Source organism: Pelodiscus sinensis, chromosome 29 (genome assembly GCF_049634645.1).
Source record: "Pelodiscus sinensis isolate JC-2024 chromosome 29, ASM4963464v1, whole genome shotgun sequence".
Taxonomy (NCBI): domain Eukaryota; kingdom Metazoa; phylum Chordata; order Testudines; family Trionychidae; genus Pelodiscus; species Pelodiscus sinensis.
This window is the reverse complement of record NC_134739.1, coordinates 13,657,412-13,682,400: the sequence shown is the minus strand read 5'-3', so window position 1 is coordinate 13,682,400 and position 24,989 is coordinate 13,657,412. Positions and strand designations below refer to the sequence as shown.

The 24,989-nt window shown below is 67.9% G+C and overlaps 1 protein-coding gene across 2 annotated transcripts; it reads right to left on the bottom strand.

Annotated features, from left to right (window-relative positions):
• Positions 1 to 11,218: 11,218 nt before the first annotated feature.
• Positions 11,219 to 24,660, bottom strand: CDK5RAP3 (CDK5 regulatory subunit associated protein 3). 2 transcript variants are annotated; one of them, XM_075911688.1, is made up of 14 exons: positions 24,567 to 24,660; positions 21,740 to 21,785; positions 20,832 to 20,963; positions 20,232 to 20,332; positions 19,604 to 19,652; positions 19,012 to 19,190; positions 17,250 to 17,386; positions 16,130 to 16,265; positions 15,439 to 15,558; positions 15,011 to 15,089; positions 14,534 to 14,622; positions 13,658 to 13,863; positions 12,742 to 12,913; positions 11,219 to 11,466 (listed from the first exon to the last, which is right to left on the bottom strand). In XM_075911688.1, the coding sequence occupies exons 1-14, from the start codon at positions 24,570 to 24,572 to the stop codon at positions 11,401 to 11,403; spliced, it is 1,518 nt and encodes a 505-aa protein (XP_075767803.1). In that variant the 5' UTR covers positions 24,573 to 24,660; the 3' UTR covers positions 11,219 to 11,400. The 2 variants fall into 2 exon arrangements, with proteins under 2 accessions (XP_075767803.1, XP_075767804.1); XM_075911689.1 differs by lacking the exon at positions 21,740 to 21,785 and having other exon boundaries at positions 24,567 to 24,590.
• Between the last annotated feature and the right edge of the window lie 329 nt (positions 24,661 to 24,989).

The following is a 24,989-nucleotide window of genomic DNA, read 5'->3' as shown; positions in this document are numbered from 1 at the left end:
AGCGCCATTACAGATGGGGAAACCGAGGCACGGAGCGGGAACGTGGCTCGTCCCTGTGCCCAGAAGAGCCAGGCATAGAGCCCTGGAGTCCAGGCTCAGCCCTCCGGACCCTGCCTGCCCCTGCGCGTGGTCTAGCATCGCCTGGCCATGGCTGCCCGACCTCAGCCCGTCCAAGGGATGCTCCTGAGCCCAAGCCAGACCGGCCCCCTCTTCCCATGGCAGAGTGCGCGGCCCGACAGTGCAGCCGCTGGGGGGGAGGGCAGGACAGGGAGGAGCCCCACCCCGGGCCCCAGGCTGCTCCAGCCACTCCCGGCCCCTTGGCGCTGGCCGCAAGAAGCCATGTGGCTGGAGCGGCTCCCTCCCCTCCCTTTTGTCTGCCTGAAATGGACGGTGCTGATAAAACCCCAGCCCAGCGCTCAGACGGGGCGGCAGCCCCATCCATCTCTGACGGGCCAGGGGCTGGGAGTGGGGGGATAATGGCCGGCAGGGTCAGAGGTCGCCAGCTGACAGCTGCTTCAGGGCTGGCGGAAGGGATCCGCAGGCCTTCCCAGGGGAGTTCGGGGGGGGGGGTTTCACCCTGTGGGCCCTTGGCTCTGACACTGGCCCGGGGGGCTGCCACCAGGGTCCCCTGTTCGGGGCCACCCCCTGCCTTTGCTGAGGTTCAGAGCGAGCCTGCGAACGGGCCCCGCGCACAGCATGTGACTGTCAACGCAGGCTCCCAGCGGGCCCGGACCCTGTGCCGGGAGGGGACCCAGCAGCTCCAGGGCCAGCAGCACCGGGCCCAGCGGATGTTGCTGGTTCCTGGAGAGGAAGGTCGCAGGAGGGAGAGAAAACCAAGAGTCCATCTCATCTCATCTCATCCCATCCCTCTGGCTCTGTTCCAGCCCCTCTAGCAGGCGGGGTGACTCAGCACGGTGCCCCGAGGCCCCTCCGCCTGCAGGACCACCCCTCCCAGATGCCCCCATGAGAGCAGGGGGACCCCTTCTCCCCTGACAAGGCCCTGGCTGTGCTGTGCCCCCGGGGGGTGCCCGGCAGCTCCGCCTCTCCCAGGGACTGGCTGTCTGGGTGGCGAGCAGCGCGGATGGTCTCCATTAGCTCCTCAATCTTGCGAGGCTAATGCCTGGCGGAGGCGCGAGTGCGCGGCTCATTGGGGCGGGGGGCGGGGAATGAGGATGGAGCGGCAAGCGCGGGAGGAATGCAAATGACGAGCGTGGGGCAGGGAGCCGGCTCGGAACCGCTCGGCACCGGGGGGGGGGGGTCGTCCGGGGAGCATTGAAAAGGGGAACGGAACGGCTCACCCCTAAGAGACCCGCAGCTCCCCCTTTTGCTGGGCAAACCTCCCCTCCCCCGGCTAGGGAGCTGTTCGCAAGGGGCCTCCATCCGTCTGTCCAGCACACTCTGTACAGACACGAGCTCATTCGTCCCCTCCACGCGGATGGGGAAACTGAGGCACCGAGGAATCTTGGCTCTGGCCTTGGGCGCCCCTGCCTCTGTGCCCATAGGTAGTGCCAAGCGCGAGACAAACACGGGCCGGGGGAGAGGGGGAGGCGTTTGCGACGAGTCAGTCTGGACCGTTGGGACGATCCCCCCGCCCCAGGCTCCGGCATGGGCAGATCATGGGGCAAACCCCCACGGCTCTGCCCCACTGCCCCCTGACCCGGACCCCATCTGGAGAGGCAGCTGCCTCGCTGGCCTGTCCCACTCCTCCTCCTCCACAGCCCCCGCCCCCTGCAGACGCTGCCCCGGCAACGTCTTCACATCTGCCCAGGTGGGGGGCTCCCCAGCCACAGACAGGGCCCCGCACAGGCCGGGGCAGATCCCCAGCTGGCCCCAATCAAGCACTTGCCCATTGTCACTAACGGGCCCGCTGGCCACCGCGGGGTCGCATTGACGGGCCCCAGCCGAGGGTCTGGCGCTACCCTAAGCTGCCTGCCCCCCGCACAAAGGGCACTGCTGGCAGGGCGAGCCCGGGAAGGGTCGGCCGAGCACCCTGGGGGGTTGCCTGGCCCTGGCAGAGGGAGCCCCCAGCGGAAGGGCATCAGCTGTAAAAGGCCTCCCTGGAAAGCCGCCCCCCCCCCCACCTCCCACAGCCCAGGCCGCCGGCTTGCCTGACAGACGCTCCAAAGCGCAAATCCCTGCAGACCGCACCCCTGCCGATGACTGGCCACGGGGACGTCCCGACCACAGGGAAACTCATTGCCAAGAGTCTCGCCCCCTGCCCTGGCCGGTTTGGGGCACGACGCCCTGGGCCTGCCGAGGGGATCCGGGAGCCTGGCTCTCTGCCCCCTGGAGACACATGATCCTGCAACCCAGCAAGCAACCGGACAGCTAGCTAGGTACTGGGGTGCGTATGGAGACAGACAGACAGATGGGATATATGGGGATAGATAGATAGATAGATAGATAGATAGATAGATAGATAGATAGATAGATAGATAGATAGATAAGGGGGTGTATAGGGATAGACAGATAGATGGACGGGGTGTATGGGGCTTGCTAGATAGATAAGGGGGTGTATGGGGCTAGATAGATAGATAGATAGATAGATAGATAGATAGATGGGGTGTATGCAGATAGATAAGGGGGTGTATAGGGATAGATAGATAGATGGACGGGGTGTATGGGGCTAGATAGATAGATAAGGGGGTGTATAGGGATAGCTAGATAGATAAGGGGGTGTATGGGGCTAGATAGATAGATAAGGGGGTGTATAGGGATAGACAGATAGATGGACGGGGTGTATGGGGCTTGCTAGATAGATAAGGGGGTGTACGGGGCTAGATAGATAGATAGATAGATAGATAGATAAGGGGGTGTACGGGGCTAGATAGATAGATAGATAGATAGATAGATAAGGGGGTGTACGGGGCTAGATAGATAAGGGGGTGTATAGGGATAGATAGATAGATAGATAGATAGATAGATAGATAAGGGGGTGTACGGGGCTAGATAGATAGATAGATAAGGGGGTGTATAGGGATAGATAGATAAGGGGGTGCATGGGGCTAGATAGATAGATAGATAAGGGGGTGTATAGGGATAGCTAGATAAGGGGGTGCATGGGGCTAGATAGATAGATAGATAAGGGGGTGTATAGGGATAGCTAGATAAGGGGGTGTATAGGGATAGATAGATAGATAGATAGATAGATAGATAGATAAGGGGGTGCATGGGGCTAGATAGATAGATAGATAAGGGGGTGTATAGGGATAGCTAGATAAGGGGGTGCATGGAGATAGATAGATAGATAGATAGATAGATAGATAGATAGATAGATAAGGGGGTGCATGGGGCTAGATAGATAGATAGATAAGGGGGTGTACGGGGCTAGATAGATAGATAGATAGATAAGGGGGTGCATGGGGCTAGATAGATAGATCCCGTCTGTCCCAGCTTCCCCCTCCATCCTTTCTGTTTGCAGCTTGCCTAGTGCCTAGCACGCGGGCAGAACCTGCCTTTCCCCCGTCCCGCTCCCCCCGCCAGCCCCGAATACTAATTACCGCGAGCCGGGGAAGAGGGTTATTTTATTTTTCTGTCATTATCGCCCGGGAATGTTGCCGATAATGGGAACAGCGATCGGCAGGAGAGGCCAATCTTTCATGGGCGATCAGATCTGGGGACGGCGCCCAGACAGGGATATTAATAACGGGCCGGGCCGGCGTTCCAATCAAGCACTTTCTCCAGCCAGAGGGGGCTTTTTTTGGGTGGGCGGTCGGTGCCAAGTGGGAGGTCGGGAATTCGACCAGCCGGCAACCACAGCCATAAGGTGGGCAGGGGAAGGGGGAACATGGCAGCCCCCCCCAACTTCCCTCCGCTTCCCACGGCTAATGTGGCCGCACCGCCACCCGACTGCGGATCTGCAAAGAGTCTTTTAATTTCACATTAGAAGCCCCCCCCGGCCAGCTGATCCTGCCCCTTCTCCCTGCCAATCGCAGGCGTGACCCCCGAGGGGGAGAGCGCCCTGGCCTCTGCCCTTTGCCTCCCCACCCCACCCCGGGAGGCCAGGCCGTGACCCCCGCGCTGCCCCCGCGTGTGAGAGCCGGAGCAGCTGCAGCGCCCGGGGGCCCGGGGTGGCCCCCAGAAGGCGGCGCGGGGTCACGGGGGGTTGGGCGCGGGGCTGTGTGAAACTCTCCCCCCTCCCGGCCGTTTGTGAGCCGAGCCGCGGGGGGGGATTAGTTCCACACGCTGCGCCGGAGCCTGCGGAGAAAGGGGCCATTATGGATGGGAGAAAAATACACTGGCCAGGATGCTTGCCTTCCTCCGTCGTCATGGAGACGGGGCGGCTTCCCTGCATGGGGGGGGCTCTATTACAATGACCCCCCCTGCTCTGGGCCCTTCCCCCCAATACACTCCCCTGGGGGAAGCTAAGGCAGATCAGTCCCCCCCCCCCCCGGATCCTCGTCTGGATCCCTCCTCTCCAGGCGTCTCGTTCGCCATCTCCCGGGGGTGCACACCCCGCCTGCCTGAATCCCGTCTCCGACCAGCCAGGGCAGCTGCTTTTGAAGCCCCCCTCCCCCCCCCGAACAGACCTTTCAGCCCTAGCCTGTCCGGAGGGCAAACAGCGTCCCCAGCCACCCACACACCCCTCCCGCGCGTGGGGCAGCTGGCGTGACCAGGGATGCAGGCCAGGCCTGGGCCGGTCTCCCTCGAGAGCCAGCAACCACAGCTACCTTCAGTTGGGGTTCGCATCGGGGTGCCCCCAAGCTTCAGTCCATTCACAAGAACATCAGAGCGGCCAGACCAAAGGTCCGTCCGGCCCTGTGTCCTGTCTGCCCACAGCGGCCAAGGCCAGGTGCCCAGAGGGAGTGAACAGAACAGGGAACCATCCAGTGAGCCCTCCCTTGTCGCCCCTTCCCAGCCTCAGACAACAGGCTAGAGACGCCCTCCCTGCCCAGCCTGGCTCATAGTCACTAATGGACCCATCCTCCGTGGATTTAGCTAAGCTCTTTTTTGAACCTTGTTACAATCTTGGCCTTCACAACATCCTCTGGCAGGGAGTTCCACAGGTTGACAGTGCGCAGTGTGAAGAAGAACTCACGAACCCTGCACCTGGCGTTGTCCAGCGATCTGGGGCCAATCTCACGAGCGGCCTCCCAGGGCCCTGGTTCTCCGAGGACTCCAGCTCCCTTAAGGCATTTCCAGACAGGGAGGCAATGTCACCCATCATGCCCGCCAACCGGGCGCGGTGCGGGGCCTTCCCAGCTGGGTGAAGCAAAGGGCGGAGAGAGCAGAGTGCGACCCAGCATGGGGAGGTGACCCGTGTGCTCTGGCTCAAGGGGGGTCCCTCTGGGGGCCGCCTCCGTACAGCACTGGAATCCCAAGTGAAACCAGCCGCTAGAGACGGGGGATCTCACGCAGCCAGACACGCGGCGGATGGGCTCTTCCCCAGAGGTGGCTGCATCCCACCCTGGCAAGGGGGCAACGGATGCCAGATTGGGGTCCCGGAGGGGGGATGTCCCTGTAAGAAATGGACCTGGGCCTTGCGGGCGGGTCGCCCCCGAGAGTGACGAGCTGCGCTGTCTCCTGCCCTCTGCTGGATGGATCAGGGCGGCACATAAGCCCGCTACTGCTGCCAGCCAGAGGGGATTCTCCTTGTGCTCATGGTGGAGAGGCCTCCCCGGCTTTCGGAGCGAGCGGCGCTGAGTCCAGCAGCTGCAAAGCTCTGAGCACGTGGCGTGACGGGCGAACCCGCCCCCCACTTTGCAGATGGAGGGGGAGCTGGGGGCAGGGGCCGCTCCTCCCGCTGCACAGGGACACGCCCAGCCGGGGGCCATTGCTGAGACCGCACAGCGAGGAGCGCAGGGCTGAGAGCAGGCGGTGGGGCAGACAGAGCGGGCGGGGGGAGAGGGCCTCGCCGCCACCCCCAGCTACGGGCGGAGGGCAGCCAGGTGGGGGCGTGTCATCTCCGTTCCTCCTCTGATACCCGAGTGGGGCGGGCACTGGGCCGGTTTGTGGCTGGTACCGCAGCAGTGGGGGGGTACTGGGCCGGCTCGGGGCCTGGTACCACAGCGGGGTGGGGGGGAGGCCTGGTACTGCAGCAGGGTGGGGGAGGCACCGGGGCGGCTCGGGGCCTGGTACCGCAGCGGGGTGGGGGAGGCACCGGGGCGGCTCGGGGCCTGGTACCGCAGCGGGGTGGGGGAGGCACCGGGGCGGCTCGGGGCCTGGTACCGCAGCGGGGTGGGGGAGGCACCGGGGCGGCTCGGGGCCTGGTACCGCAGCGGGGTGGGGGAGGCACCGGGGCGGCTCGGGGCCTGGTACCGCAGCGGGGTGGGGGAGGCACCGGGGCGGCTCGGGGCCTGGTACCGCAGCGGGGTGGGGGAGGCACCGGGGCGGCTCGGGGCCTGGTACCGCAGCGGGGTGGGGGAGGCACCGGGGCGGCTCGGGGCCTGGTTCCGCAGCGGGGTGGGGGAGGCACCGGGGCGGCTCGGGGCCTGGTACCGCAGCGGGGTGGGGGAGGCACCGGGGCGGCTCGGGGCCTGGTACCGCAGCGGGGTGGGGGAGGCACCGGGGCGGCTCGGGGCCTGGTACCGCAGCGGGGTGGGGGAGGCACCGGGGCGGCTCGGGGCCTGGTTCCGCAGCGGGGTGGGGGAGGCACCGGGGCGGCTCGGGGCCTGGTACCGCAGCGGGGTGGGGGAGGCACCGGGGCGGCTCGGGGCCTGGTACCGCAGCGGGGTGGGGGAGGCACCGGGGCGGCTCGGGGTCTGGTACCGCAGCGGGGTGGGGGAGGCACCGGGGCGGCTCGGGGCCTGGTACCGCAGCGGGGTGGGGGAGGCACCGGGGCGGCTTGGGGCCTGGTACCGCAGTGGCAGAGGTGCACTGGGCCGGCCCGTTGCCTTTACCCACGTGGGGCCAGGCCCTGGCTGCGGTTCGGAGGGCACCCATCCCCCCCTGCGCGGGGGGCTCACGCCCGGCCCAGTGGCTGCTGCCGAGGGCTTGCAGGGGGCACTTCACAGCGGACCCGGGCGAGGGGGGGGCCTGCGCTGAGCCGTCAGCCCTGCCTTGTGACCCCCCCAAAGACAAACGTGACCCTAGGACGGATGGGACGCTCCCGCGGCCGCCCCCCCATCCCTCGGCCCCTGGCACCCGCCACAGGCTCCTGGGGGCACCCCTGGAAAAGCCCCGGGCCCTCAGCTCGGTGGGCAAGCGCCCCCCCTCCATCTTGCTTGGCGCTGGGGCCTGTCAGCGCGGCCCCCCCCATGGTCGCCCAGGGCTGGGCGGTGCAGCCCCTCTTGCTCCAGCTGCTACATGCCTGCTGCCTGCCCGTCTCATGGACCTCCCGGGCCCAGACCCTCGCCATGGGGCACGCCCAGAGAGCCGCTGCCCGGCCCCCGATGGCAGACCGCGCCACGGAAGAGACCGGCGCGCCCAGCTGCCAGGTGGCCTCGGCAGGGTCACCACACCGCCCCCCCTCCGTGCCTCAGTTTCCCCACTTTACTTGCCAGCAGCCAAACGATGCTCCCGGCTTGTCTCTTCAGGGCAGGCGCAGCCCCTCGCGCGCCAGAGCCTCCTGGGGCTGGGATACGCCTCTGCCCCCATTACTGCAGCGGGAGCAAGAGCAAATCTGCCTGCACCCCCAGGGGTGGGCGAAAGGGGCAGGCTAGTGCCAGACTCTGCCCCGGCGGGCGGTAGAGGTGAGCGTGGGCCCGGGGTCAGAGCAGCGAGACCCTGGGGAATGCCAGGGAGCAGCTGGGAACCCCCGACCCCCTCTTCCCCGCCTGGAGGGGGCCCCTCTGTCTCCCTCCCTCCCAGGTCGCTTCCCTCCGCCCCCCAGAGCACCCCTCCCCGTTCCTGGCCATCTCGCTCGCCTGGCGCCAGGCGGGGGGTTGGGGCCTTCGCGCCTCCGGCCAGGCAGGAGTTAAGGGCGCCGTTTAATTCGTCCGTTAATCACCGTTAGGAGGAGTAATGAGAGTCTCCCCCACGCCTGGGTGTTTCTCTGCAGATTAAGCAGCAATTTGCATAGCCCCTTTATTCACCGTCACCTTCCCCTGCCGCGGCGCCTCGTCCTTTCAGACACAGCCAAGCGCAGCCCGCGGCAGCGGGTGACAAATGGGCCGCGGCGCGGGGGCTGCTGGGGGAGGCGGCGCGGGGGGCCGGTCCGGCACATTGGAGGGGACGTTGCGACGGTCCAGCCTTCCGGGGTCGCAACGGGGGCCGGGCAGAGGTGGGCAGAGAAGCTCAGTGGGCCTGGCCCAGCGCACGGGGGGGGCCGCCTGCCAGGCTGCGGTAGGCCAGTGGGATGGGGGGATAGGAGATCCCAGGCTGGGGGACCTGGCGAGAGAGTAGCTGCCCCCCCAAAGTGCCCTGTGGGCTCAGTGCGGGGGGTTCTCTCACAAGGGACCCCTGGAGCAGCAGCCGGCCCCAGTGGGGAGCACGAGGAAGGGGGGTGTTTGGACCCACGGAAGGAGGGATGCATGGCCGGGACCCCGCGGGAGCAGCCAGCCACAGAGCAGGTCCCCGGGGTACGAGCGGAAGAGGGGAGCAGGCTGGCAAGAGGACTCCCCCGAGCCCCCCTGAGGACGGAGCCTGATCTCGCTGGGGAAGGGGCCTGACCGGGAAATGGCTGAGGGGGGGGGGGGGTAGGACAAGGCGGCTGGGGAAGCTGCTGCAGGCGGATGTTTCCTGGGTCTAGGCCGTGGGTCAAACCAGACCCAGAGCTGGTTCTGAGGAGGGGGGATATTCTCCGACCCGTTCCTGGCTGAGCAGGTGACCCCCCCAGGGCAGGGTAGCTCAGGCGGGGGGGTTGCCCCTGCGGGGGGATCCAGGGCTCCAGCTCTAGATTCACCCAGTAGAACACGAGCTCCCCAGAGGAAGCCGCTTCCATCTGCGGGCCCAGGACAGGGGGGATGGGCACTGAGGGGCCGAAGGGGGAGGGGGCTTCCCGGTCCCCCTGGAGGTGCCCAAAGCAACGGGCCAGGCTGAGGGCCCCGTGTCGCCCTGGCGAGGGGCATGGGAGGGGGAAGCTGGAGACCCCGTGACCGAGGTGCTGTCCGGGGCAGGGCCTGTCTCCACTTTGCTCAGCACCCCGTGCGCCAGGACGCCCCCTGGTGGGCGCTCTCGGCCCGGTGGGGCAGGGCCCTGCGGCTGGGGGGCACTTGGCCCCTGCCACACGCTGCTGGGACCGTCTCTGCAGGGCTGCAGCGCGACCGGGGGAGCCAGCTGCCCCGGGCTCAGGCAAAGGGCTTCCAAACTCGCCAGCAGGAACGCTCCCGGAACCGCGTCCGAATTCGGTCCCCGTCGCTCACCAGGGCCCTGCCCACCAAGCCCCTGGCTCCAGGCCTGGCCCCGGGCAGCGGCAGCAGGTGCGCTCCAGCGGCCCCCGCCAGGCCACCCCAGCTCACCAGCACCGCGTACTGCGGCCCAGGGAGGCCCGCAGCGGCCGTGGGTCTGCCCCCCCCCCGGATCCTCCTTGGCTACAGGCTGCCGTGCCCCTCCCTCCCCGCTGGCTCGGCTTTGCCCCGTGCCCCACAACCCACAGGCACGAACCGGCCCAGCCCTGACTCCCACGCTGCTCCTGGCACGGCGCCCCTCCTGCGCCTGTCTCTTCCTGAACCCCCCCCCTCCTCGCCCCCCAGCTGGCTCTGTGGGCTGCACTCCTTCGCCCAGCCCGTCCACACCAGGGCACGCCCGGCTGTCCAGCTCTGGGGCGCGGCCACCGGCCAGGGGGCCCCAGGCCCCAGGAGGGCGCACTGGGAACAGAGCGGGACGGTACAGGAGGAGGAAAGGAAAGTTCTTTGGAAACTCCAGCTGGCCTGCGGGCCCACGGCGGATGAGGGGGGCCGGGGTCGGCGCTGCAGCAGGGGGAGCGTGTGCACAATACACGGCCCCCGGGGGCACCCTGCACCCCCGAAGCGCCGTGAGGGGGTTCCGGGCCGTCCTGCCCCAGCTGGGGCTCAGGGGGGCTTCCCCGACTGGGGGCTGCCGAGGCTTGGACCCCCCCGTCCCGGCGAGGCCGAGGGGCTGGGCGGGCTGACGCCGCTTGACGTTAATTGATCGGAGCGGCTGCGGAGCCTTATCTCTCCCCGCTTCTCCCGCCGCGCGCGTGTCCGCCCGAGCCCACGGGGTCGGTGATTAATAGGGGCCATCACTCACTGTCCGGGCCGGCTGAAAGGCGGCGGGGAGGGGCCGCCCTCCCCGCGACTGAGATAACAAGCAGCAGGAATAATGAGCGGTGTCACTCCACTTTTCATGTTGATGGAAAGTCATTACGGGAGTCACCGCCGGCGACAACGCGCCATGAATCAACTGCTCTGCTATGAAATTAAACCTGAATCGCCCCCCACCCCGCCCCCAAGCCGCCCGGCGGCGACGGCCCCCCAGGAGCAGCAGGCCGGGGGGAGCACTGCCAGCCTGGTGTGCCAGGGCCCAGCGGGGCACCGGGGCCGGGCGAGGAGCCGCCCCGCTGCTGCAGGGAGCCAGGGAAGCACTTGGCAGTGGATTGATGGAAAGGGGCCAGCTGGGGGCTCGCCTGCCCTGGGCCAATCGCTGGGCTGGGAGCGGCTGTGGGGAAGGGACATGAGCTCCCAGGTCCCCCCAGGGACAATCTTCCTGCTCACAGTGGGGCAGGGTCTCTGTGATGCACAGGGGGCCTGCCCCAGGCACGGGGCGGGGCCAGTGCCCTGGTCAGACACACAGGGGCGGGGTCTCTGCCTGGGCAGGGGGCGGGGCCAGTGCCCTGGTCAGACACACAGGGGCGTGGTCTCTGCCTGGGCAGGGGGCGGGGCCAGTGCCCTGGTCAGACACACAGGGGTGGGGTCTCTGCCTGGGCAGGGGGCGGGGCCAGTGTCCTAGCCAGACACACAGGGGCGTGGTCTCTGCCTGGGCAGGGGGCGGGGCCAGTGCCCTGGTCAGACACACAGGGGTGGGGTCTCTGCCTGGGCAGGGGGCGGGGCCAGTGCCCTGGTCAGACACACAGGGGCGTGGTCTCTGCCTGGGCAGGGGGCGGGGCCAGTGCCCTGGTCAGACACACAGGGGTGGGGTCTCTGCCTGGGCAGGGGGCGGGGCCAGTGTCCTAGCCAGACACACAGGGGTGGGGTCTCTGCCTGGGCAGGGGGTGGGGCCAGTGTCCTAGCCAGACACACAGGGGCGGGGTCTCTGCCCGGGCAGGGGGCGGGGCCAGTGCCCTGGTCAGACACACAGGGGCGGGGTCTCTGAGCGGGTGCTGGGGGGAGGGGTGCCCTGCATCCCAGGCCAGGCCCAAGGAATCAGGGCACTTCACAAGCAGGGTGGGTGGAGGGGAGCGGCAGCTCCCGCCCGGTTTATTGAACAAGCCCGTCCCGGCGGCGCAGAGCCGTACACAGCGGCTCCTGGCAACGAACCAGCAAGTCCCGGCTCCCGGAGCCCGGGGGAAGCCGCCTCGTCCTGCCCCTCCGGGAGAGCCTGGCTCGGGCGGCAGCGCAGGGCTCAAAGGGCGGTGCCCATCAGATTGACGGGGCGCCCGCTGTACCGCCTGGAAATGTCCGCTTCGATCTGGAAGGGAGGCCACAGGGTCAGGGAGGGGGAGGAAACGCTCGGGACAAGGAAACCGGAGTCTCGCAGGCGGGAAATGGAACTAGGGCCTGGAGCTAGGTCAGAAAGAAAGGTGCTGTGTGCGCAGCATCCAGCCCCACAACCCAGGGGGGGCGGTGCGGGTAGGGTCTGACAGGGGCCCCGTGGCCCGGGGGGGGGGTAGGATCTGACAGGGGCCCCATGGCCCGGGGGGGGTAGGATCTGACAGGGGCCCCGTGGCCCGGGGGGGGGGGTAGGATCTGGCAGGGGCCCCATGGCCCGGGGGGGGTAGGATCTGACAGGGGCCCCGTGGCCCGGGGGGGGGTAGGATCTGACAGGGGCCCCGTGGCCCGGGGGGGGGGTAGGATCTGGCAGGGGCCCCATGGCCCGGGGGGGGGGGGGGGTAGGATCTGACAGGGGCCCCGTGGCCCGGGGGGGGGGTAGGATCTGACAGGGGCCCCGTGGCCCGGGGGGGGGGGTAGGATCTGGCAGGGGCCCCATGGCCCGGGGGGGGTAGGATCTGACAGGGGCCCCGTGGCCCTGGGGGGGGGTAGGATCTGACAGGGGCCCCGTGGCCCGGGGGGGGGTAGGATCTGACAGGGGCCCCGTGGCCCGGGGGGGGGTAGGATCTGGCAGGGGCCCCGTGGCCCTGGGGGGGGGTAGGATCTGGCAGGGGCCCCGTGGCCCTGGGAGAGGTTGTGGGCGGGGGGGGGGCCGTGGGTGGGGTTCCCGTGGCCCGGGGAGCGGGTGGGATCAGGCGGTTGTCCCGCGCCCCTGGGGGGGGTTGTGGGCGGGGGGGGCCGTGGGTGGGGTTCCCGTGGCCCGGGGAGCGGGTGGGATCAGGCGGTTGTCCCGCGCCCCTGGGGGGGGTTGTGGGCGGGGGGGGGCCGTGGGGGGGGTTCCCGTGGCCCGGGGAGCGGGTGGGATCAGGCGGTTGTCCCGCGCCCCTGGGGGGGGTTGTGGGCGGGGGGGGGGCCGTGGGGGGGGTTCCCGTGGCCCGGGGAGCGGGTGGGATCAGGCGGTTGTCCCGCGCCCCTGGGGGGGGTTGTGGGCGGGGGGGGCCGTGGGGGGGGTTCCCGTGGCCCGGGGAGCGGGTGGGATCAGGCGGTTGTCCCGCGCCCCTGGGGGGGGTTGTGGGCGGGGGGGGCCGTGGGGGGGGTTCCCGTGGCCCGGGGAGCGGGTGGGATCAGGCGGTTGTCCCGCGCCCCTGGGGGGGGTTGTGGGCGGGGGGGGCCGTGGGCCTTTCCCGTTTCTTACCAGTTCCTGCAGCTCCTTGGTTTTCTGCACCAGCAGGTCGAGTTTGGGCTCCAGGGCGGCCTGTTCCCGCAGGGCCTCCTGCCTCCTCTGGGCCGTCAGCTCCTTCTTCAGCCCCAGCAGCTCCGCCTGCTTCAGCTTCTGCCGGAGCAGCTCGCTCACGCGGTCCACGTACCTGCCCCAGGGCCCGGGCACCGTCAGCTCCCTGCGGCCTGGGCCCCCTTCACCCCGCCAGGCCCCCCACAGAACAGCCTGGGCCCCCTTCACCCCGCCAGGCCCCCCCACAGAACAGCCTGGGCCCCCTTCACCCCGCCAGGCCCCCCCACAGAACAGCCTGGGCCCCCTTCACCCCGCCAGGCCCCCCCACAGAACAGCCTGGGCCCCCTTCACCCCGCCAGGCCCCCCCACAGAACAGCCTGGGCCCCCTTCACCCCGCCAGGCCCCCCCACAGAACAGCCTGGGCCCCCTTCACCCCGCCAGGCCCCCCACAGAGCAGCCTGGGCCCCCTTCACCCCGCCAGGCCCCCCCACAGAACAGCCTGGGCCCCCTTCACCCTGCCAGGCCCCCCACAGAACAGCCTGGGCCCCCTTCACCCTGCCAGGCCCCCCACAGAACAGCCTGGGCCCCCTTCACTCCGCCAGGCCCCCCACAGAACAGCCTGGGCCCCCTTCACCCTGCCAGGCCCCCCCACAGAGCAGCCTGGGCCCCCTTCACCCTGCCAGGCCCCCCCACAGAACAGCCTGGGCCCCCTTCACTCCGCCAGGCCCCCCCACAGAACAGCCTGGGCCCCATTCACCCCGCCAGGCCCCCCCACAGAACAGCCTGGGCCCCCTTCACCCCGCCAGGCCCCCCACAGAACAGCCTGGGCCCCCTTCACTCCGCCAGGCCCCCCCACAGAGCAGCCTGGGCCCCCACGCACCTGGGGGAGGCCAGGATCAGGAAGAGGTGCTGCATCCGCAGGTTGGTCAGCTGGGCGATCAGCTCCCGGACGGCCGAGCCCAGGGCAGCCACCTTAGCCGGGGTCTGGCCCTGCAGGATGGGCGGCGCCAGCTGGAACTGGCTCACGGACACCACGTCGGCCTCCTCGCTCATTTCCACCAGGCGCTGGCACAGGAAGGTCTCCAGCTGGGGAGGGAGGAGGGGCCGAGTGAGCGGAGGAGGGACCCCGCCGGACACGGAGCCCGGGGCCCCTCTGCCCCATGGAGCTCACAGGGCTCCTGCAGGCCGGGAGGGGCTGAGGCCGGGAATCCTTCGGCGCCCCCAGGGAACAAGGCCCTCGGGGGGCGTCCAGCCAGGGACCGAAGGGGGCTGCCCTTGTGTCATGAAGGCCAGGCTTGCACCCTGCCGCTCCCCCCAGCTGTGCCGGGGGGCTGCCCCGGGCGAGGGAGCCCACGTCCCGCCTGCCCTCAATGGGGCGCTCCTGCTTCCGCCGCGCTGGCACGAAGGCCGCGAGGTCCCGGCAGGGCCCAGTGAGGATCAGGGGCCGACCGGGGCTGCCCCGACGACCGGCTCCCAGAGGGCTGCTGTGAGCTGACGCCCTGCTGGGCTTTGGGGTTCACCCCAGTCCCCAGCAAGCCCTCGGGGGCAGGGGGCCAGACAACCGGGAGGCGGATCGCTGGCTTCTGGGCCCAGCTCGGGGGCTCTGTCACAAGGGGGGCTGGGACTCCAGGCTCTCGTCCTGGCGCAGCCATTGAGGCAGTGTGCCTTGTGCCGCCCCGTGACTCAGTTTCCCCAGGCACAGAACATCCCGCCCCCATTAATTCCTCCGAGGGTGCTAAGCCCGGCGCCGGGTTACCTCCATCAGTTCGTCAATGAACTGGCTCCGGGTCTCCGGGCTCTCCAGGAGTGTCAGGGCATCAGGCCCGCGGGCGACGCCATCTGGGACTGAGCAGAGAAGCACACGGGGGAGGGGCACCTAACTGAGCAGCCGGGGGGAGCTTGGGCGGGAAGGGGGGGGCGTCCACACACGGCCCCTCGCCACAGCAGACGCCCAGACGTGCCCGGCACGTGTCCAGGGGGGCAGCTGGGCCCCCCTGCCAAGCCAGCGGGAGCCCCCGGCCCGAAGGGGGACATGCGTCCCTGGCGCCCTCTCGTGGCTGCCTGGTTTCCATTCAGGGGCTAACGCCACCCGCGTGCCCGGGGCCTGACTCCCGCCCCCCCAGGGAGAGCTCCGCTGCCTCGACTCTCAGAGGCATGCGGGGGGGGGGGGTTACAATCCCACCTCCACGGCCCCCAAGGACGTCCCCCGCCCCGCCCAGCGCGAGGGCCTTACCCTGGACGCCAGCCTCCAGCACCGTGATCTGCACCGGGTCCCCGCCACTCCCGTCTCCCCAGTCGATCCCGCCAGGGCCCTGCAGGGAGGCAAACGCAGCCCCTAGGGAGAACGGGCGCTCTGCCCCGCTGTGCCGGGAGGGGAGCCGCCCAGAGCTGGCACTTCCCATCAGCTGGTCGCAAAGCACGTGACGAAGGCTTACCCCCATTTTACAGGTGGGACAACTGAGGCTTGGGAGGGAACTGGCTTGCCTGAGATCGCTCAGCAGGCCAGTGGCAGTGCTGGGAATAGAGCCCAGGTCTGAGTCCCAGTCCAATGCACTAGCCACTAGGCCACACTGCCTGTAGAGGCCGCACCTTCCCCAGAGTGCCAGCTAGACCGGCTCCAGCCCGCACCGCGCAGCCCTGCTGGGCCCAGCACACACACACCTGCGGGTCAGGCTCCAGCGAGATCCCCCAGTCCACCTCCTCGGCCTGAGCGCCGTCCTCGCCGTAAGCCATCGCCACGGGGGCAGGAGCAGCCTCCCCCCCAAAATCCCCCCAGTCGATCTGCAAGGAGAAGAGCAGGACGCCCCCAGAGACAGCAGCTGTAACTGGCCCTAGGCTGAAAGCCCGGAGCCCGGGACGGCCAGTCCTGGTGCCCCCGCTCGCTGGCAGCACCAGGCTGAGCCGATCTCGTCCCGCGGAGACACCTCTGCACCCCGGGCGCTCCCCCCACCTGCTCTGGGGCCTGGGAGGCCAGCGCCCCCCTCTCAGACGCCCCGCAAAGCACAGCAAATCCCGGAGGAGCAGCCAGTTCTCCGGGCACCCCGGCACGGCCAGGCGGAGCTGGGAGGGGAACCCGGCCCTGACGGACCCCACCGGGCTAGGGATTCCTTCCCCCACCGATGAAATGCAGCCACCTCTGGGGTGGCGCCAGCGCCCGGCGCAGCCTCCAGCACAAGGAGGAGGAAACATTCTGGCGAAGGGCACAAAAGCAAACCGCGGTGCAGCGAGCAGCATGCAGGGCAGAGGGCCTGGGTCACGCGGTCTCTGGGAGTAACGTGGGCCTGGGCCCAGCGGCCTAGCAACCCCCGGGGCCGGATTCTCTTGGACGCAATGGCCGCCGGCCGGCACCTACCCCCTCCTCGTCCTGCTGCTCCTCGGCCCGGGGGCGCTCCACCCGGCCGGGCGCCACCCCCCGCCTCCACTCGTAGACGGTCGTGTTCCCGCGCTCCTGCACGTGCCGCAGCAAGGGCACCACCTGCTCCGTGGCACTGGAACGCACGGGGGCAGCGTCAGGGCAGCCGGGCACTGGGACCCCTGCTGGGAGTGGCGGGGGGGCTGCTGGGAGGAGGGGGGGTTCTGGGCTGTGCTCCACAGGCTGGGGCGGACCAGACGCCACCGCTGCAAAGACTGGCCCGTCCAGGGGCAACCTCGCCACAGCTAGAGGTGGCTGCAAGCCCCCGGCCCGGCGGAGGGACCCCAAGCAACAGCAGAGCCGGCGGGGACGGGGGAGGAGGAGGAGAGCCAGCGGAGCCCCCAGAGGGCCGCCCGGAGACTGGGATCTGGGGCTGGTGGCGCTGGCTGCAGGCTGGCCCCCAGACGCAAGAGGCCAGGTGCTGCAACACCCCCTGCACCCCACTTCCCACACTGATGACCCCTTCTGCCTTGCCCGGCTCTGCTCCGGCCAGCTGTGCCGACGCACGTCGCCCTGAGAGCCCCGTGGCTACAGGGAAGGGGGGTGTCTGCATAGGCCTGGCCGGGCCATCTCGACTCTGAGGCACGGCGGTAACGCCCCCTTTCCCTGGCCGGCACAGGAAGGGGGACCCGGAGCCCAGGGGCCGGGCCGGGCAGGCCTGGGGAGCCTCTAGGCTGCCGACAGTAAATCAGGCAGCTCGCCCCTGCGCTCTCTCCGGGGAGGGGGCATTTACGTCATGCCAGCCAGGAAAAGAAGCCACAACCGGAAAATTCCCGGGGGAGGGTCTCAGCTGGGAGCCGAGCGGCAAAGGTGGGTGTGAAACCACGGCCGGGGGGGGGGGGGGTCAGATCTCCAGAAACCACTTACCGGAGGGAGGGGCAGAAAGAAACCCCAGCATCCAGCATCCCCCCGCACTCGGCTCTGCCCACCTGGCCTTCCTGCCCCCGGACAGGCCCGGACCGGGGGCTGCCCCGCAACCCCCCATGTTGTCCCACATCTGGGTACCGACGCCCAGGGCGGCTCCCGGCAGAGAGGTGGGGGAGGGTCCGGCCTCGGTTACCTCTCGCACACGAACTGCACGCAGGCCTGGTACAGCTCGATGGCTTCCACCAGCCCCCGGGCGCCGGCCCCGATCTCCTCCAGCACCGCCGGCAGGTCCTGCACCAAGGCCAGCAGCTCCCGGCGCACGTTATCCCCCTGCAGAGCGAGAGCCGGGCGGGGCGGGGCAGCGTCAGTCCCGGTGGCGGGGAGACAAGCGGGCCTGCGGGGCCGGAGGGGGGTTCCCAGGGCGGAGCAGCCACGCGCGAGCGGCGGGGTCGGTCCGTGAGCACGTGGCACTGAAGCGCGGGGCGGGAGGCCGAGGAACTGGAGCCCAACAGATCTGCAGGCAACTCGTGACACTCCCCAGGCACAAACCTGGCAGCCCGGGGCAAGGAGCCGGCCCAGGAATGGGGGGGCCCCAACACTGGAGCCAGGGAAACGGGCAGGGTCCTGGGGAGCGGCCATTGGTAGGAGGCGGGTGAGCAGGGCTATTCGGGGCCCCGGGGCAAGGCCTGGGCAGGGCTGAGGGCGCTGCCGTGCCGCGGGGGCACAGGAAGCCCCGGGGATCCAAGCGAACGGGAGAGGCAGAGGGAGCTGGGCAGTGAGTTCAGCAGCTGGAGCTGTAAGGGGCACCCTGCCCAGGACGGCACCAGGAGATCGGCCCGATGCCGGGCAGGGCACACAGCCCGCTGGGGGGCACGCAGCGAGCGCCAGGTGGGGGGCACCGTGTGGGTGGGGGGGCGCCATGTGGGGTGGGGGAAGGAGACATGCGGTGAATGCCAGGGGGGCGGTGTTACTCAGTTCTTCTTCACACAGCGTGGAGTCAACCTGTGGAACTCCTTGCCAGAGGAGGCTGGGAAGGCTAGGACTAGAACAGAGTTTAAAGAGAAGCTAGATAATTTCCTGGAGGTTAGGTCCATAAAAGGCTATTAGCCAGGGGATAGAAACGGTGTCCCTGGCCTCTGTTTGTCAGAGGCTGGAGAGGGATGGCAGGAGACAAATCGCTTGATCATTGTCTTCGGTCCACCCCCTCTGGGGCACCTGGTGCTGGCCACTGTCGGCAGACAGGACACTGGGCTAGATGGACCTTTGGTCTGACCCAGTCCGGCCGTTCTTATGGTCTTATGTTCTGAGTGCCAGGCGGGTGGGGGGACAACGTGTGGGCTGGAGAGCGGGTGGTGGGGTGCCATGTGGGGTGGGAGGTACGTGGCGAGTGCCGGGGGGGCACGCGGCGAGTGCTGGAGGCGGTGGGGGGTACGTGGCGAGCGCCTGGGAGGTGGGGGGCACGCGGCGAGTGCCTGGGGGGTGGGGGGCACGCGGCGAGCGCCGGGGGGTGGGGGGCACGCGGCGAGCGCCTGGGGGGTGGGGGGCACGTGGCGTGCGCCAGGAGGTGGGGGGCACGCGGCGAGCGCCGGAGGGGGTGGGGGGCACGCGGCGAGCGCCTGGGGGGTGGGGGGCACGTGGCGAGCGCCAGGGGGTGGGGGGCACGCGGCGAGCGCCGGAGGGGGTGGGGGGCACGCGGCGAGCGCCGGGGGAGGTGGGGGGCACGCGGCGAGCGCCTCGGGGGTGGGGGGCACGCGGCGAGCGCCTGGGGGATGGGGGGCACGCGGCGAGCGCCGGAGGGGGTGGGGGGCACGCGGCGAGCGCCGGAGGGGGTGGGGGGCACGCGGCGAGCGCCTGGGGGTGGGGGGCACGCGGCGAGCGCCTGGGGGTGGGGGGCACGCGGTGAGCGCCAGGCCAGCCCAGCGCTCTCGGAGCGGGCCCGGCCGGGCGGGACTCACGGTGATGCCGTGCTGCTTGCAGGAGGCGTAGAAGCGCTCGCGCAGCGTGGCGGCCCCCAGCTGACACTCCTCCTCCCGCCGCCCGCACTCCTGCTGCAGCTGCCGGCACTTGCTGATCTGCTTCTTCAGCGAGGGGATCTCGTAGCTCACGTTGCGCACCAGCAGGCTGGCGAGCTCCACTGGGGGCAGACCCGGAGGCACGTTGAGCGGCGCCCGGTACCGACCTGCGGCCCCCGAGCCGAGCCAGTGGCCGTCTGCCAGCGAGGCCCCGGCCACAGGGGGGTCGCCCCCTCGCCCAGCCCCACTCTGAGCATGTTTACGGGCAGGGCTGACGGCAGGGCCGGGAGAGCAAAGGCGCCTCTGCGGAAAGGGGTGCAGGGTTCACGCCCCCGCTGCCCGGCCCCGCCCTGGCCCCACATGGCTCTGGGGGAAAGGCCCATTGATGCTGGGGCTGAGGGACGCGGGGACCTGGCCCAGGAGAGGCGCAGCGCCTGCCCACGGGGGCACGGGTGACCTTGCGCCGCGCCGCCACCGTCCCCAGCAGGCCGTTCCCGAAAGCAGAGGTCCCGGCACAGAGGTGCGGCTGTCTTACCTAGGTAGGTGTTTTCCTTCTCATACAGGGCCACGATCTCCTGCCAGTCCTGGAAGGGGAGCAAAAGCCGGAGGATGCCAAGTGCAGCCGGAGAAGCCCCGAGCCTCCGCCCGGGCAGCGCGGGAGCCAAGGACAAGCAGGGGCAGGACACGCGACCGCACGCGGGAGCCAATGAGGGAACGGCCACACGAGCTTCCCTCAGGCCCAGTCGTTCCGTGGCCGCTCCGCACAGGGGGTGGGCCCCTCTAACACGGGCACTGAACCGACAGCATCCACCCGGCAGCGCGGCTTAGCAGCCCACAGCACCCGACTGAGGCTCAAGAGACCTGGGTTCCGGTCTTGGCTCTGCCACAGAGCTGCTGGGAGACCTTGGGCAAGTCACTTGCCCGCTCCGTGCCTCGGTTTCCCCATCTGTAAAATGGAGGTGATGGTGTTGACCTAGTGCTGGAAAGCACTAGGGATTGTTATTACTCTGCTAACATAAGGGGCTGCTGTCCAGGCATCGGAGAAAGAGAGCTTCTGTTGGCACAGGCTAGAATGGAAGCCTAGATACCAACGGCTCCACGCGTCCCTCTGACATCCAGTCCCAGCCCACCCTGAAGGTGGTACGGGCCCGGGGGCTGCTCACCTTCATGCGCTGGGAAGAGTAGCGACCAAAGATGTTTTTACTGGAGGCCTCGGTCCCTTTAAGAATTTCCACAATCCTCAGGCAGTGAAAATAGTGAATGTCTGGAATCAGACAGCGAGAGCTGGGACGGCAGCCAGGGCAGCAGAGGGGACACGACAGGGGGATGAGGCGGGGGCCCAAGGATCCCAGGCTCGCCAGGCACGGCTCCAGCCCTTGGGACGGGCCCCGGGCAGTAAGAGGGCAGGGGGCCATGCCACTGGGTTTCTGTCTCCTGTCGGTGACAGCCAAAGCCCGGGGCTGGCTTCCCCTGGCACTGGAAGCCTGGTGCGATGGGCCTAGGGCACGTGAGAGGCGACGGGGGGCAGGGAGGGGGGCACACAAGGGGCTTCAGCCCCGGGATGGACACGCCCACGACCCTCCTGTTACAACCCTCACAGCTGCCAACGCAGCGGAGCAACAGGAAGCCAAGTGACTGGCCAGGCCCCGCGGGCGTCGTCACCCTCCCTGGCAACCCCCCTGCACGACTGGGACCCACCGCCCCCGCTTCAGACCCATGCCTGCATCCGGGACACCCCCCCCCCCCGGATTCCCCCCACTCACAGGATCCCGCGAGCAGCCGCTCGATCTCCTCGCTCTCCGGCATGTCCTGAATGGCTGCGCTGATCTTCTCGCGGATCGTCAGCACCTGGCTCTGCCATTTCAGGGTGCAGTGTCGTCTGTCCACCAGCCAGTCTGCAGTGGGGACACACGGACGCGAACACCTCGGGGCCCAGGCGAGAGCGCAGGCAGCCAGCTGGACGGCACTGCTGGGGGGCACCCCAGGAACGGGCGCCCCTCCCCCCTAGGCAGCAGGTGCCAATGCGCCCCACATGGGGAGTGACTGGACGCTAGTGTCACCTCTGTTCAGTAGCCCCCTGGGCTGCAGGTCAACCCCCTCCCCCCCTTGCTGGCCCTCTCAGCAGAGCGACTAAGAATGAACAAAGTTCTCTCAGCCCCTCCTTCCCCCGAGCAGGGAGGAGACACGTTGGCAGGCCAGGGGATCCTCACCCGCCTGTTTGGGGGGCTAAGGGAGTAGGCCAATCGCCAGGAGGGGCAAGCCAGCCCCACCATTGGCCGACCCCCAATCCCCACAAGGTCGGTGCTGATGGGGGCAACGTGGCTAATACTTCTCCCAGTTTCACCCCAGCAGGAGAAATGACAAAAAACTCTCCTTGGGCCCGAGTCCTGTGGAAATCTGAAGGCAACTTGTGAGCACACAGCGGGCACCCCCCCCAGCTCGTACCCCTCTCAGAGCACACAGCGGGCACCCCCCCCAGCTCGTACCCCTCTCAGAGCACACAGCGGGCACCCCCCCAGCTCGTACCCCTCTCAGAGCACACAGCGGGCACCCCCCCCAGCTCGTACCCCTCTCAGAGCACACAGTGGGCACCCCCCCCAGCTCGTACCCCTCAGAGCACACAGGCATGCACCACCAGGCAGGAAGGCGAGGGCAGCAGTTAGCACCCTACCTAGCAGCTTGCTTGTCTGGATGTCAATCGGCAAATTCTGATAGTCCTGGGGAAGTGACACACATTGCAAGAATCAGGGAGAAGCGGGTGGATGAAGAAACCCTGATAACACAGGTAAAGCCAGAGCCTGGCCGGTGACCCTCCCTGTCCAACACACCAGCCCTCCCACACCCCAGCATCTGCCATCTCCCAGGACACCCGGTCCACACCCAAGCAGCCTCTTTCTGGAGCCCTCTGCTCTTCGCAAACAATGCTCCACTTGCTTGGGCTCCTCGTCCCAATGGAAGGCAAAGGTCATGCCTGTGGTGGTGCTGATCCACACCCGGACGCTCTATTTCCTGGACAGGCGGAGGAGGTCTGGGGAGAATCCCCGTGATGGACAGCGAATGCCAACAGGACTGCGTGGCAGCCACCGCTCCCCAGGAGAGCCGCCTGACAAAATGCGCCATGGCGGGGGAAACCGCCCACCAGGTGCAGCAGCCAGTTGCGTCGCTCTGCCCTCGACTAGCGACTCTGCCCGTGCACCCCCAAACCTGGTGCAGCAGAGTTGAGCCAAACTGCCCCACAAGGCCACCCTCCGACAGCGCATCACCCTCCGGCTGTGTCTAGACTGGCAAGTTTTTCCGCAAAATCATCTGATTTTGCGGAAAAACTTGTGAGCTGTCTACACTGGCCGCTTGAATTTCCGCAAGAACACTGACGATCTCATGTAAGATCGTCAATGTTCTTGTGGAAATACTGTGCTGCTCCCGTTCGGGCAAAAGCCCTCGCACAAATCATTTGCGCAAGAGGGCCAGTGTAAACAGCACAGGACTGTTTTCCGCAAAAAAGCCCCGATCACAAAAATGGCGATCGGAGCTTTTTTGCAGAAAACCGCGTCTAGATTGGCCATGGACACTTTTCCGCAAAAAGTGCTTTTGCGGAAACGCATCCTGCCAATCTAGACGTGCTTTTCCGAAAAAATGCTTTTAACGGAAAACTTTTCCGTTAAAAGCATTTTCGGAAAATCATGCCAGTGTAGACGTAGCCTCCTTGTTTTACACGAGGAACAGACGTGTGTGGCCAGATGGCACAGGGAATCAGCCGCGAGTAGAACCCAGCTGGCCAGACGGATCCTCCTGGCTCCACACTGTACTGCTTGGTTGTGGGGACTGACAGAGGGTGGGGTCAGAACTTCCGGGCATCTGTTTGGTGCTTCCCTTTGTGAGTTGCCTGCCTTTTTAAATATTTTGGAACTACGGGGGAGGAGAGGGGAGAGCTAATCGACCTATACTTTGATTATCTTATAAATTTGCAAATGTGTTTGCAGACCAAAAGCAGTGGGCGGATGAGGGAGATTCCCACCAGAACTCTGAAACCAGTTGACCAGGCAGCAGGGAGATGGAACTCACACGGTCATTAGACCTAGACTGCGGAACTCCCTGCCACAAGGACTGGGGGTCCGACACGCTTCCATCTATCTGTTCTATAATGGAAGCCAAGCAGACACGCTACCGGAGACTCCCCTTCCAATGGATCATGGAAAAGGAAGCCCGGTATCAGCCCCCTGAAGTCAGGCCTCAGAGAAAGGTAGCTTGTTCAACTCCAACATCTCCTGAGAACAATGGGGCATCTTCTAGGGCTGCTCCCGAGAGATTGCCGCCCTGGGTTTCATTCAGGCTCCTCCTGGGAACAGTGGGAGGATGTTGAGCGGGGGCTGGATTTTGGACCCGTATCCAATTTACTCTCCTATTTCACTTTTTTTAAAAAGAAACAACTTTAATAAATTAGCACATCCCACTGCAGCAAGAACAGCCCAGGCAAAGAATCCAGGATTGGTTGGTAGCTTGTGACTTAGACTGCCAGCCACTGGGGGATAGGGGCTGGCTTTCCATTGTATTTGTACAGCACCTGCTAGGCACTAACACAAAATATAGAATAATCAACGTGCCCCATGTAGAATCAAACGTCCTGCCAGTGGCACAAAAACAGCAGGTAGCAGGGCGCCACGCTAGTGCCATGGGGCTGGGGTTTCTTGGGGGAGTCGGGGCACAATGAACCTATACCTCACTATTCATACGGCGCTAGGGCCTGGTGGGGCCCAACCTGGGGCTACGTGCTGGGCTGCTGCAGAGGATGAGGAAAAGCGGCGGCAGGAGGGAAGAGGAAGAAGCAGAGGGAGAGGGATGGCCGGGGCTCCCTGGCCAGCACTGGGGGCCCTCGCGCTCTGCTGAGCCCCCTCACCACAGAACCCTGCAGCAGCCTCGGCAGGGCAAGGAGGATCCTGCTGGGGGGCTGCCCTGGCCAAGGGGCAACTGCTCAGGCTGGGGGGCAACTGGGTGGGATCTGCCTGGGGGGGCCTGCGTAGCCAGGGAGCACTTGGAGGGGGCTTCCCTGGTGCGAGTGGGGGGGGGGCTCTTTCCGGGGGAACTGCCCTGGCATGGAGGGAAAGGGAAGGGCTCTCCCGGGGGGGGGGGGCAACTCTCTCGGGCGGGGGGGCAGTCGCTGACTTGGTGGGGGGGAGGAGGAAGGGCTCTCTCCTGGGGAGGGCGCTGCCCTCTTGAGGGCGGGGCTCATTGCGGGGGTGGGGGAGAGTTGCCTGGGGGGGCGGTGCTCTCTCCGGGGGGGGGCTTCCTGGGGGGGAGGGGCTCTCTCCGGGGGGAGGTGTTCCCTGGTGGGGGCGGGGCTCTCTCCGGGGGGGCTCCCTGGGGGGGAGGGGCTCTCTCCGGGGGGAGGGTCCCTGGTGGGGGAGGGGCTCTCTCCGGGGGGGCTCCCTGGGGGGGGCTCTCTCCGGGGGGGTTCCCTGGTGGGGGAGGGGCTCTCTCCGGGGGGGCGGGGCCGCTCCCACCTGCATGCCCAGCTCTTGGCCTCCCGCGCAGCCGCTCGCTTCCGCGTCTGCCCTTCTCCTCCGCCCCACCCCCAACCCCAACCAATCACCGGGCGGCGTCGCGGGCCAGCGCAGCCAATCAGAATTGACGCCCTGACGGGGCTGCCGCGCCCAATCGGAAAGAAGCGCAGTGCAACGTGCCGGCGTTCCGATTGGCTGGAGCCCCGGGGACGCGCCGACCAATGAGAACGTGGCTGGGAGGGGCGACCAGGCCGAAGGTGGGACAGTGGCGGCAAGTGCCCGGCAGGTGGCACCAGAGAGCTGTACTCCCGGTCCCAAACCGGGGGGCAGGTGCTCTACTACGCACGCGCGGCCAGGCTGGTCTCCCCAGCTGTGAGCGGGCCCTGCTGGCCTGGCAGCAGCAGAGCTGGGCTCCCTGCAGCA

Excerpts from the sequence above, each read along its gene's own strand:
- CDK5RAP3 (XM_075911688.1), bottom strand. Across the intron at positions 15,559-16,129 it reads AGCAGCAGGACGAGGAGGGG|ATCGACTGGGGGGATTTTGG; the intron begins GTAGGTGCCGGC and ends TTCTCCTTGCAG. Across the intron at positions 12,914-13,657 it reads CTGATCCTGGCCTCCCCCAG|GTACGTGGACCGCGTGAGCG; the intron begins GTGCGTGGGGGC and ends GCCCTGGGGCAG.